Here is a 12,535-nt window from a genome sequence, read left to right on the forward strand (position 1 = left end):
TGACATTTAACCTTAGGAACACTTTTCTGATTTAATACATACAAACCACTTTACAAGTCCATAACCTCAGTTCCAACTCCACACTAACTTAAACAGCTGCTAATTTCACCAGGGTGTCATGCTGTTCTAATACTATCATGCAAAGTGTAGTGTCACGGTGAAAAATAAATGTCTACATTTTTGGGATGCAAAATATTTTACCTCAGTGTTGTCTGGGAGATCTCCGTACTAGATGAAGGCTCAAGGCTGATTGGAAGAATTTTATCATTTTTATACTGATCAAACCGCTGTGGGGAAAAACATAAGGATCTGTAAATGTTTTACAATAAAATTATATATAATGTTATATATATCATATCTGTTTATTATTTGGTCAATAATTTTTCACCTTGGGGCTAAATATTTTACACATAACTCCACACTAACTGCAAGCCTTGTTATGGGAGTCAAATACTTTTGCCATGTGGTATCATATTTTTCTTGGCATGGAAATATTTTATCGAACATCATATAATTTTATTAAACAGGTCTAACAGGAAATACTTATAACATTAAATACTTAAACTTACTAAAAAGAAAAAATGTTTTAGTTACTGTTTATTTCTTGATAAATATCACAGAAATCCAAAAGTAAATACATATTTCATTCAATCATTACTGTATTTGAAAATGTTATATTTTCTTCCCATTGACAAAAATGTATGTAAAAAAACTTAAGTATACAATTTAAGTTTAAATTAAAGTTCAGTCATAAAACTTATAATGTGAATTGTGTCAACCAAAAATACACAAATAGACTGAAAAAAAAATTAAACCAATAAATAAATACACAAATTCTTACTTTAGTTCAGAATACATTCACCATCATGTGTGTGGTATTCCTAGTAATTTTTTAAAAACATTTGTGTTCTAACTCACACAAGATTTGATTCAAATATATGGGTTATGTCACGTCACATACAGTGATATTCATGAATGCATTTTCTTACACCTCTTTATTAGATTGCAGAGTCACCGGCAGCCAGAGCCTATCATAGCAGAATTGTGTGCAAGACAGGAAGCATCCCCAGATATACTGTTTGTCTATTGCAGGGTACACACACCAGAAAGTAATCTAGCAGAAACATCTAGTTAAACAGGAAATCACAGTACACAGTTTATTTAATTTATAGATAAATTACTTGATATATTTCAGTATCCTACTGGGAGTTATGGAAGTTTTAACAATCAAGAAATATTCTGGGGCACAACACTACTCCTTGATTTGCAATACAGTCTACCTTTTGAAAAATACATACATGAACTTTATAATGAAATTGATTTAAAATAAGTCTCAGCCTTCCCAGTTAAAATATGTACTTCTTTACTTTAAATACAAATCTGTTGATTTGTTACCTCAATAAACCTCAAAAATATGAATAAACCACAATACTATTATCATTAATCCTTCTTAATACACTAATAAAACACACATATAAAGTTCAGCTTTATAAAGAAGCATTTATTTACAAGGAACATACATAAAGAAAACAACAGTCTGACTTTCTGGTGGTGGAAATCTAAGTAAATTGCACAAGAGGAAGCCATGATGTTAAATATCAAAAAGCTTCACAATGCTATATCTACTATTCTTCACCAGCAAATGTGTATTTTCAGGGTACAATGAAATATTAATCAAATGGGTTTAGGCATGGTCAAAGCAAGCTGGAAGTGTTACCAGTAAAATTCAGCTCTTAAAATCTGGTTTGGGTCACTGCTGAAGAGTAATGCAGATGCACAACTTTTTTTAATTCCGCTTTTTCTTCCACACAATAATAACTCTTATGCATGTGTAAGTGTGTTCAGCTTTAAAACAAGTTATACAAGGAATCACATATGTAAGTTGAACTTACAATAGCAAGAGTCGAAATTGAAAAAATGTAACAAGTGAAAACTGAAAAAAGGGAAAGTTAGTTTGTAGGAAATAAAACATATTGGTATTCTTGGGAGAAGTCAGATGCCTAGAGATCTTTAAAAAAATATTATCTACATTAAAAAGGTCAAAGGGTGACACTAGTTAGGTGGCTGCATAAATATCAATTCATTGTGTACAGAACCATATAGCAGGATATGCTTCAACATAGTTCACCTTAAACTTTTGCACACAGATTCTATTAGCATAGACTACTCTATTATTCAGCAGAATTGTGTCATGAAACACTACTGGGGTTCCTTCATACATGTGACAATTTGCCTTTATAATTGCCTCATTGCTATCTTTATCATTAACAAAGTTAGGAGTTTTCATCTTTTTTTGAAATTGTTTTGTGTGTTTGAGAGGGGTTGTTGTGGTTGCAGTTGTTTGTTATAATATTTCTTGAGCGTCAGTAAAAAGATAAATTTCCTTCATGAGACAAATGAAGATCCTACCTACCTACCTTCTGTTTACCAATGCATACAGAAAGGTAATACTAGTCCATCATTCTCAACAATAAAAGCATATTTTTATTTAAATTCTTAATAATCAAGAAAACAACAATAAAATGTTGTTTAAGATTTGTAGAAGCAACTTTCCACAGAAACACCTGTGAGTGATGTCACAAGATCATGTTGGTCACACTTTAGAGCTCTGTAATATACCTGTTTAAATTTCCCTTTGGTCAATAAAGTATCTATTTATCTCTCTATTTATTATGTAATCATAAGGTTCAAGCTGGTAGACAAACTATTATTGTAAATAATTGACCCAATCAAGTAATAAGTGAGAGGTCTAAATGCAAGAAGTGTATTTTGGTTTCTGACTTTAAAACATCTACTAAAAATAACAAATTTCTGCTTTAAACCTTTCTGCTAGATTTATAATTCAACACTATTTCATAACTTTAAAGGTTCTGAATACTTTTGGAATGCATCAGATATTCTCTGCAGCTTGTCTATCAACAATAGGTTCAACTGGATTTTAAGCAGTTTTGGTTCCATGTTGGATTTGGTTTGTAGATTCCAGATTTTCCAGGAACTACACCAAAATTGTCATTCCAGGACAGTTATGTACCTTCAACGAACCAGTTTTAACCTCTGATATAATAAAGTGGACAATATATATACCTTCATTCTTGAAAACATGTATAAAATTTGCTGCACCTGGAGAAATAAAATCTATTCTCAAGGTAAGATTTTTGTAACACTACTTTTAAAGGATGTTAAATGGTGTGCCTTTGCACATACAGAAACTCAAGACAGATCACATTTCATTTACATGCAACATTCTGCCTTCCACAGGTATGACATATATGCTGTATCAAGTAGGGTTGTGCAGTCATTTTGTAAGAGCTTCCAAATTGGACTTTGACAGCAGCTTTAGCATATGTCAAGTTTATAATCATAGTTTTTAAAGAAAACATTATTATTCTGGTTGTTTAGTAATTATTAATTTATAATGTTGCAAATCACAACAGACACACTCATCTTATATAGTCTACTGTTATTTTTATTATGTTTTTTCTAAGTGCCAGATATTCAAAGCATAATGAGAAAATGTAGTTGGTAGATGTACAAAGGAAAAACAAAATTGGGCAGCATAATGCAGTAAAAAAGCAAGTGAAAATCTGACATTTGGAGCACAGTTTTACTGCTAGATTCATATGGAAATAAACTGAACTACCTGTGCTGTTTTAATGCTACCTAACCAAATCGTGTTTAAGGGATAAGTAAGGTGTGGTCTTTATTAGTATTATGAAAGAAAAATAAAAGGCTTTGTGCAGCTTGAGCAATACTACAAAGGCTTGGCTATGAAATATTTTATATCAGCATGTCAATAAATGTTTCTAAATGCAATGCACACCAAAGTATATCTCCTAAGAGCTCCAGAATTTAAATAGTATTGTACAAAGGAACTCTATGATATGTTTATGATTCACCATGAACACAGTCTTCCTGCACTGGATGCAGTTTTCACACCAGCCCTAACTAAACAAAAGTAGAACTTGGTGTCAAAAGTCAAACGAGCACTTTCATTAAACGAAAATGTGCGTTCACATCAAAAGTGCACGTCTACATTACAAATCTTAAAGGAATACTCAACACGAAATGGTCATTTTTTTATCTGTTACTTAACAAAGAGCTTTTGGTAGTGATGACTGAAAAAAGTTCTCTCTTTAATTTTTGAATCCAACTTGAGATAAAAAAAAAATCTGCCTTGTGCGACCTAGCTTTTTTTTGACTAAAGTGGTGATATTTCACTATATTATAAAGTTTACATTCCTCTGATTTTACATATACAGTACTTTAATCAGCTTTAAAATGTTTTACATTTTTAGTGTAAAGACATTGATAACACACAGAATGCATGGAATTGAATGAAAAAAACCAACATTTTTAAACGGATATATATTTTTTAAATCTGTACCATATTTGCCTGAGTAGAACTGATTTTTGTTGCTACCCCATCAATAACATCAACTCCTGGTTTTTACTTGTTTGCACTTGGGTACTTTGCATCTTTGTGTTAGATCATAGCACAGTGATGATGTAAACTGTTATCAAGTTCTTTGTGTCTTGTGATTCTGTATAAATTCAGCTTTCCATCTGTGTCAGGCACTATACAAAAAAACATTTGGATGTACGGACATTATTATAAAATATACAGTAATAGGGAAAATAGTGTGCAAAGACTATACTGGAAATAAATTTTTGATTATAAAAACAATATAGACGCAAAGAATAGAAACACAAGAAATTCCAAATGAAAAATGTTAATGCAATCCTGTGCTGCCTATTTACTGTTAAATTAGAACACGTAAAGAGCTTTAGATAATATATTGCACAGTCATCTTTCAATTACCAAAAGGCACAACAAAGTTTGGGGACTTAACAGGCAGATACTAAAGCAGAGAGCTTCACAAATATTTTGTGAACAGAAATTAAAATAACATAAATAAGTAAAGACAGATAAACCTGTATTCAAACAACAGTACTTATCACTTGCCTCTTAGGCTGCAGTTGCTGCCAAGGAAATTACACTGGGAAAGAAGATTCTCTTTGCGTTTCCTTACCTGACAAAGGCATTTTCAGGTGTCCTACTGTTATTAAAGTTTTCTTTTGCAATAAATGGAAAATCGTTAACAGTTAATTGCTTTGAACAAACATATAGGCAAAGATGGCACTGACAGGGACACTGGCAGTGTCTTAGGCTTGGTTCCAAATGTCTTAATTGCATCTGAAAACCTCAGAAATGGAGTATTCCACCTTGCTTGGCCAAAAATTGTCAGTAAACTGAAAACAACCATTTGAATGATTGCCTAATTACATCAATCAATATATAAAGTGTTTGTTGGGATGCCAGAAACATACCAAAATATGCCACTATCACAGAGAACATCCTGAATGCCCCTGAAAATGTTCTGTATTCTTGCAAAGCCCAGAATCTCTGCCTTTATATAGAATACATTTTTATATATCAAACCTATTTTTGATAAATAAAAGTACCACAGTTCAGCACCAGGCAAGAAGGGACAGTGATGTCAAGAGATTCCCTGTCTGTGATGCAGCACATAAAGGTGTCACATGGTGTTGGAAAGTGTAAATTTACCATTTTCACATAAAAAGTGTACAGATGCCTGAAATTATTCCATAATGAAGCCAGAATAAAAGTTTGCAAGTGTAAAAGAATCCATTAATAGGGAGTAGGGCTATAGTTTTTAACAGATTTGTCTGTGGTGACACATATACACACAGTGAAATGCAGCAGAATAAACATAAATATTAAAAATTTAAAGGTGCAGTTTAAAATGCTCAAAAATTTGTAATTGTATAACAGAAACAAATGTATAATGGTTAGTTATTATTAAATAATACAAATTATGAAATTTAAATAATAGTGACTATTTTTACAATTTTGAGGAATGCCTGACAAGATGACCATTTGTTATTTTTATCACCTGGGAAGTGAAGCTCTTTCTCAGTTGTTCTGTTTTTGATTTGTGGCATTGCAGGCACCTGCCAGATCTTGACCATTTAAACTGGCTGTAGAAAGCGGGAGGGGAGTCATTCATGATCCTGGCTAACTTGATATTGCACTTTTTTGTACATATGTCCTGTAGGGATGTTAGTGATATCCCAATGATGTGCTCAGGCAAACACACAACATCTGCAGCGCTGTATGGTCCTTTCATCAGCCATTTCTGTACCATGTAATGATGCATCCTTCCATTATGCTTTCAACGGCCACATGGTAGAAGAACTTCAGGACTCTTTCTGACAGTCTGAATTTCTTCATTTGTCTGAAATGATAAAGGTACTGCCTTATCTTTCTCACCAGAATGACTGCGTGTGTGTGGACCATGTTAAGTCACTCCTCATGTTGATTCTCAGGTATTTGAAATGCTCAACCCGCTCCACTGCAGTACTGTTGATGGACAGAGGTTGTACTAAGGTCTTCACTTTTTGATCTCCCTGCTGAAATCCACTATGAATTCTTTTGTTTTGCTAACATTGATGGACAAACTGTTTTCCAGAGAAAAGGAAAGGCGCTATATAAAAAATGTATTATTATTATTAGTGACAAAAAAGCCACTTTCTCTACTTAGAGCTTCTCATTGTTGATGATGATAATGCCTACCATTGCCATGTCATCAGAAAATTTTACAATGGTGTTTGAGCTGTACATAATAATATATGTATAGAGAATACAGCAGGGAAATAAGAACACACCACTCGGGGGTGCTAATGTTCAGGGTAATGGAGCTGGAAGTGTGTTTTCTCGCCCTGACTACTTGGGGTCTGGCAAATAAAAATTCCAGGATCCATGTGCATAGGGTGTAGCTGAGATGCAGATTCTGTAATTTGTTGCTAGTCTGGTGGAGACATTTGTGTCGAAGGCTGAGCTAAAGTCAATAAAACATCCTCACATGCAAGCAGTCTTTTTAACAGTGTCCATATGGGAAATAATGTGATACCTGGGAAATGGCATCAGCTATGGATCTGTTTGCCCAGTGTGTCCTTAATCAGACGTTCAAAGCATTTCATACCTACTAAGGTGAGAGCTACAAGACAGTAGTCATTCAGACTAGATGGAGAGGTGTTCTTCAGGAGAGGCAGTATGATTACCTTGGTACAATGTGAAAAATACACTGTAAGTACAGGATATAATAAAGTGGAGGAGGGGGAAAACAAACTAGTAAAACTTTAATATAGGGTATTCTTTCAATTAAAGATTATGGTAAATGAAGTAGTTCTTTCTGGCTGTGCAATGAAATTGCATAAATCCGTATAGGTTTCACTAATTTTCTTTATATTGTTGTTATTGTTCTGAATTTTTAAAATCTAAAACTCAGCTAAAATAGAAGAGCATTCAAGTCTGGTGTTTGGCAGGAAAAATAAAACGTGAGCTAGACTATAAACTGTATTTGCCTATTTTTTTCTCTCCGCATTTTAGAGTTCCACTGTTTCAAGAGGAAAATCCATTTATTTTCAACACTTGTCACCTAAAAGAGAACACAACACAACATCTTTAAATTTCCTTGGTGAATAGAAAAGGTACCTCCTTGCAAAGCTTTGCCTTGTTGCAGTTTGTCTTTAAACCAGGTATCCTCAATCACAGTCCTGGAGGGCCGCAGTGGCTGCAGGTTTTTGTTCTAACCCGATTGCTTAATTAGAAAGCAATTCTTGCCAATAATTTAATTTCATGGCTTGTTAGTGTTTTAACTCTGCTATGTCAGGTACTTCTCATGTCCTAGATTTTCTTCCCCTTTCTAAGGATATCATCCAAATGATTTGAAGGCTAAAATGGATGAGTAATTCTCAGTCCTTCACTTTTTTCTCTTCACTTTCCTTCCAAGTACTTAATTAAACCCAATAGTGCATGATAAATAAACACAGGTGTAAATGGTAACAAGCTAAATGGAGAAATGCTGGTCTCATTTGTCATTTGCATGTTATTGCTAATTAGGAGCAATTAAAAACCAAGAATACAGCTGTTTAAGACTAAAATAAGCAATAAGAGTTAAAAAATCTTAATGAGCGAGACAACTAAAGTGAAGCAGAAGTGTTACTTGAGCGATAAGGGCCTCTTATTAAGCAGTTGGGTTGGAGCAAAAACCTGCAGCCATTGCGGCCATCTAGGACCGTGATTGAGGACCCCTGCTAAACAGATGGGGATAGCAATAAATTGCATTCATACACACACTTATTAAATAAAATAAAAGCTTCAGCTGTGGACAGCTGATTCGTTACTTTTCTCTCTTGCTTTTATGGGGTGGTTTTATGGTGTGTGGATACATCAGGAAAAAAACAGTTTCGTTTTTTGCTGGATGTGTTTAGGTATATTGCTATTTTGTGTAGAAAATGATAGGTTTGAATATATGAATATGGGAATGTGAGGTATCACTATGCTTTTAGTATTTTATTTTCATTTCAGACTCATTTCAGGCAGTATGGTAGCACAGTGGTTAATGCCATTGCTTTGTGAATCGAAGATCCTGGCTTCAAATGTTATGCCTTTGTCATTGTCTGTGTGGCGTTTGTAAGGTTCTAGCTCGCACAACCCCAAATATGGGCAGGTTAGTTTAACTGGTATTCCAAAGTGGCCCCTGTGTCAGTGTTACTGTAGGAGTGTGCTCTGCAAAGGATTGGCACCCTTCCCAGGCCTGTTTCATAATTGAACTGGATTAAGTGGACTTGATATGTAATGTTATCATAGGTTGCTGACTGACATCAGAATGTTTCTTGACTACCCAAATTTTATTCATACTGTAGCTATTGCCATTCACTATTTGCAAAAGAGATGTAACAATGTCCAGCTTCATATAATTTAACAGTGAAGTGTTCGAAATGTTAATTTTATTACTAATGTTGAGTGATTTCTTTTGGTAAAGCCAATGTTTTTGCATAATTATCAAACATATAATGACTGCAAAAAGAAGTATGTATATATGTAACTGACATTAGTATGTATTTTCATTTAACTGTATATCTAAAGTAAGCAAATATTTAAAGGGTTTCCAATAAAAATGTATTATATTTTGATATCAGTTTAATTCACAAATTACAATAAAAAATCTAGAAGCATCCTTATAAAAATCTTGAATGTCCAGCTGCTATTTACAATATTTTTAACAAAAACTGAAAGCAATACTTAAATTAGTGTCTGTGAGAGGAAAATATCTTTAGTAAAATTCTGATGTCTACTTTAAAATGCACACATTAAGCCGATTAACATCCAATTTCTTTAAATTTACCATATCTTTTTATCCGTCAATAAAACATAAAATCCCCTTTTCCTTCTGTGCAATAGACACTGATCTTACCCCATTACAGAGGGCCTCCTAAAATACCATCACAGTGTATTCAGCTTCCTTTAGAAATGTTTTCACTGGCAAATGTTCAAACTTGTTTTTCAACAGGATTTTAAAATGGCCTATGGCTGTTTAACTTTTTTTTTTTTGACCAAGAACTCACAGGTTCTATTTTAGACAGTTTTCCTTGTGGTAAATCTACAAAGGGTTTATGTCAGCATTATAAATACCATCAAAACAATGACTGACCTCTAAACATACTAAATCCTTCCTTCTGCCAAGCACAAAAAATAATTGGGAAAGTATGTTTCTTGATAAAATAAACTAAGCAATTGAGCCATTTAAATATACCTTTTCTCTGAACTTAAAATGTAAAAAGAAACATACCAGATAATTACTTAACTGTACAAAACATGCTCACAATTGTTTTATCTGATAATGAACAAAATGACAATTCTAACATGTACAGTCATATAGTCCATACACAGTATAAGGGCATATTATACGCCAAGGAAAAAGAGCATAACTTAGCTTCAACCCAGTTAACAGAAGATCATATCTGCCTAGGAAGTAAAAACAGAAAAAGAACTAGTCTCTGAAATATTTGAAATTAATACAAAATAAGGAAAATGTATATCATCCTGTCCCAAAACAGTCCCCCAGACTGATATTTATTTGATTATGTTGACCTCTTTTGTAAGTTGCTTTGGATAAAAGCATCTGCTGGCTAAATGTAAATGTACAGTAAATGTAGTTCTAGTCTACAACAATTAACTATATTAAAATACTGAAAGCAAAAAACATTGACATAAACTGACAATTTACAGCTGCTGATAACTTGATTCTACCTCATACATACTCATGACACAGTGAAAACGTTCAGTTTTATTTTCTCATCCCATCAAATACAAAGAGCAAGGAGCTTTGACTAGAGGGCAGTACAGCTTGGGAAACCTACACAACTTGTTCAAAATAAATGTGAGGTGTAAAAAATTATATAAAATGAATATCTCATGGACAGCATGGTATTTTCTTTTAAACTGTGTTCAACCTGCATGCTTTTTATGATTTAAAGGTGGCCTTACCAACCGCAGCTACAGAGATCACCTCAGAAGAAGGACTAGGATATAATTCAAGGAGAGGAGCGATGTCTGTCAGACAATGGTGAAGCAATCTCAGTTACAATATAAATTTGAACACTGTTATTAATATTTTTTTACTTAACATTTAAATATTACTGCCATATTTTCTAATCTCCCATGATTTGAAAATTGTGGAATACCTAAGTAACTCCATTTAGAAATCATTGCATTTTGCTTCCTGTCAATGCATACCATTTTTTCAAATCCATGTTTAATTTTCTGAATGTTTTGGTCATTGTTTCAGAAACACCTTATCTAAACATCTAAACAGTTCTTGTCACTTTCATTAAAAAACTATTATATTTATTTATTAGGTGTGCTAGTCTCTTCAGCTGTAGAAATCCAATGTTGCTTGCAGACAGTACCACTTCAGACCATTCCTTCAGATACTGACTGCTCCTGCAGAGTTTTTGCTCCATGTGCTTAGGCACTGTTTTTTAATATGGCAATATGCTGACTATATTGAATCTGCTGTACTTCACAACTATGTCAAAGAAGTACTGACCAAGATGCATAAAGTCTTTACCAGCTACTAAGTCATACGGCTGAAAATCTTGACACACAAGTTCAACATATTTTTCTATCATGTGGTTTTACTGAGGGGTACTTAAACAGATATGACACTATGGTACCTGTTTTGCACCCATTACCGTTCAGCTCAAACAAGCAGTGAAAACTTCATCCAAATGTCTGACTTCCACAGGCACTTGGGAATGACATTTTGAAAATAATAATGGCATTACAATTGTTTTTCATGTTTATTACGTAAACGAGACAGAAGTTGTGTTCTTCTACAGAGCAACAAGAATTTTTACCGGGTTTTATTAACAGCCATTAGTCACCCCAGTTCAGAGATCCTTTTCCCTCCAACATAAGAATGAAAGGCCCTGTGCCCACACATTGTATGTGGTATCACGTAGAATCCTAGTCCCAATGCACACCTCTACTTGCCCCTATCAAAATGTCACTCGTATTTTTTTCAGATTGCATTACAATTAGGGTGCTGTAAGATCAAACCAGGTCCTTTATAGGGCTTTGGGGATGCCAGTGACAATATCAACAAGTAGGAACCCTGCTTGGCATGCTAGTTCAGAGGAGAAGACTTTGAAGCACACACTAACATTTAATTCTATAGGGCCACATTCCAGTTACCAGTCAACCTCACCTGTATGTTTGCCATGTATATACAATCCCCATTCTCCATTGCTTTTTCAAGAGTTTTTTAAATTTAATTTGTAGTGAGACCAAATCTGTTTATTTACAGTACAACATAATTCTGGAGTGGGAAAATATTCACATAAACAGTGTCCAGACCATGCTTGAAACCCAGACCCTAGGAAATAACTGCAGTGGCACTAATTACTGTACCACCATGCCATACTTAATCGATTCTTACTCACTCTTTTTTAACACATTTTTTTCACTGTGATCTTATCAGGAAATTGTCTTGGCCAAGCAGTGGTCTCCAGGTTCTCCTAAAAAAATTCACAGTGCTCAGAGGACATCTGAATAGTTATATACCTCCAGTATATAAGCATGGCAGAATTACCTTGGCCCTCGCCCTAAACAACTCTCAGGAGAGATGTATACAACAGGTGAACATCTGACAGAAGCAAAAAAAAGGTGTTTAAAACTTATTATGCTTGCTTTATATAAGAGTAATATCCAAAGTATAGTAACTGGTTGAACATTTTTGACAGAGACATGAAGGATTTGTGAAGGATTGCATTTGATAAAAACAGAGGGACATTTAAAGGGTTCAGGGTTTAAGATATCTTCTTTAAGAGAAGAGCTGAATATCAGGTATAAATTAGCACTGGACAAAGGAACAACTATAACCAAATAACCAGCTCACAGCAAAGAACAGATAAATAGCAGCAAAAGCTGGCATCACAAATAACTAGTTAACCACATAATGTAGTGATAAAAGCGTCACAGCATAAGAATGAAGGTGACAATTTAGCTGTAGCATAATATTAACATAGAAAATAAGGAAACAGGTCAGCAAATAGCAGAGTTTTTAAATGTACAGAAAAGAAACATTTCACCGTGATCAGTGAACCTCAAACTGCAATCGGCGCATATTGCATTTTTGTATAAATAATCTACAATGTCTTTGAAACT

General features: G+C 33.9%; 1 protein-coding gene across 3 annotated transcripts in view; it reads right to left on the reverse strand.

Annotated features, from left to right (window-relative positions):
- rbm18 (RNA binding motif protein 18) overlaps positions 1-12,535 on the reverse strand; it is a 56,167-nt gene that overhangs the window by 2,279 nt on the left and 41,353 nt on the right. For all 3 annotated transcript variants that reach the window (XM_028809231.2, XM_028809230.2, XM_028809229.2), the window contains one exon: positions 202-287. In XM_028809231.2, the coding sequence (XP_028665064.1) occupies positions 202-287 (86 nt within the window). The remainder of the gene's footprint in view (positions 1-201; positions 288-12,535) is intronic.

The sequence above is a fragment of the Erpetoichthys calabaricus genome, chromosome 9 (assembly GCF_900747795.2).
Source record: "Erpetoichthys calabaricus chromosome 9, fErpCal1.3, whole genome shotgun sequence".
Classification (NCBI taxonomy): Eukaryota; Metazoa; Chordata; class Cladistia; order Polypteriformes; family Polypteridae; genus Erpetoichthys; species Erpetoichthys calabaricus.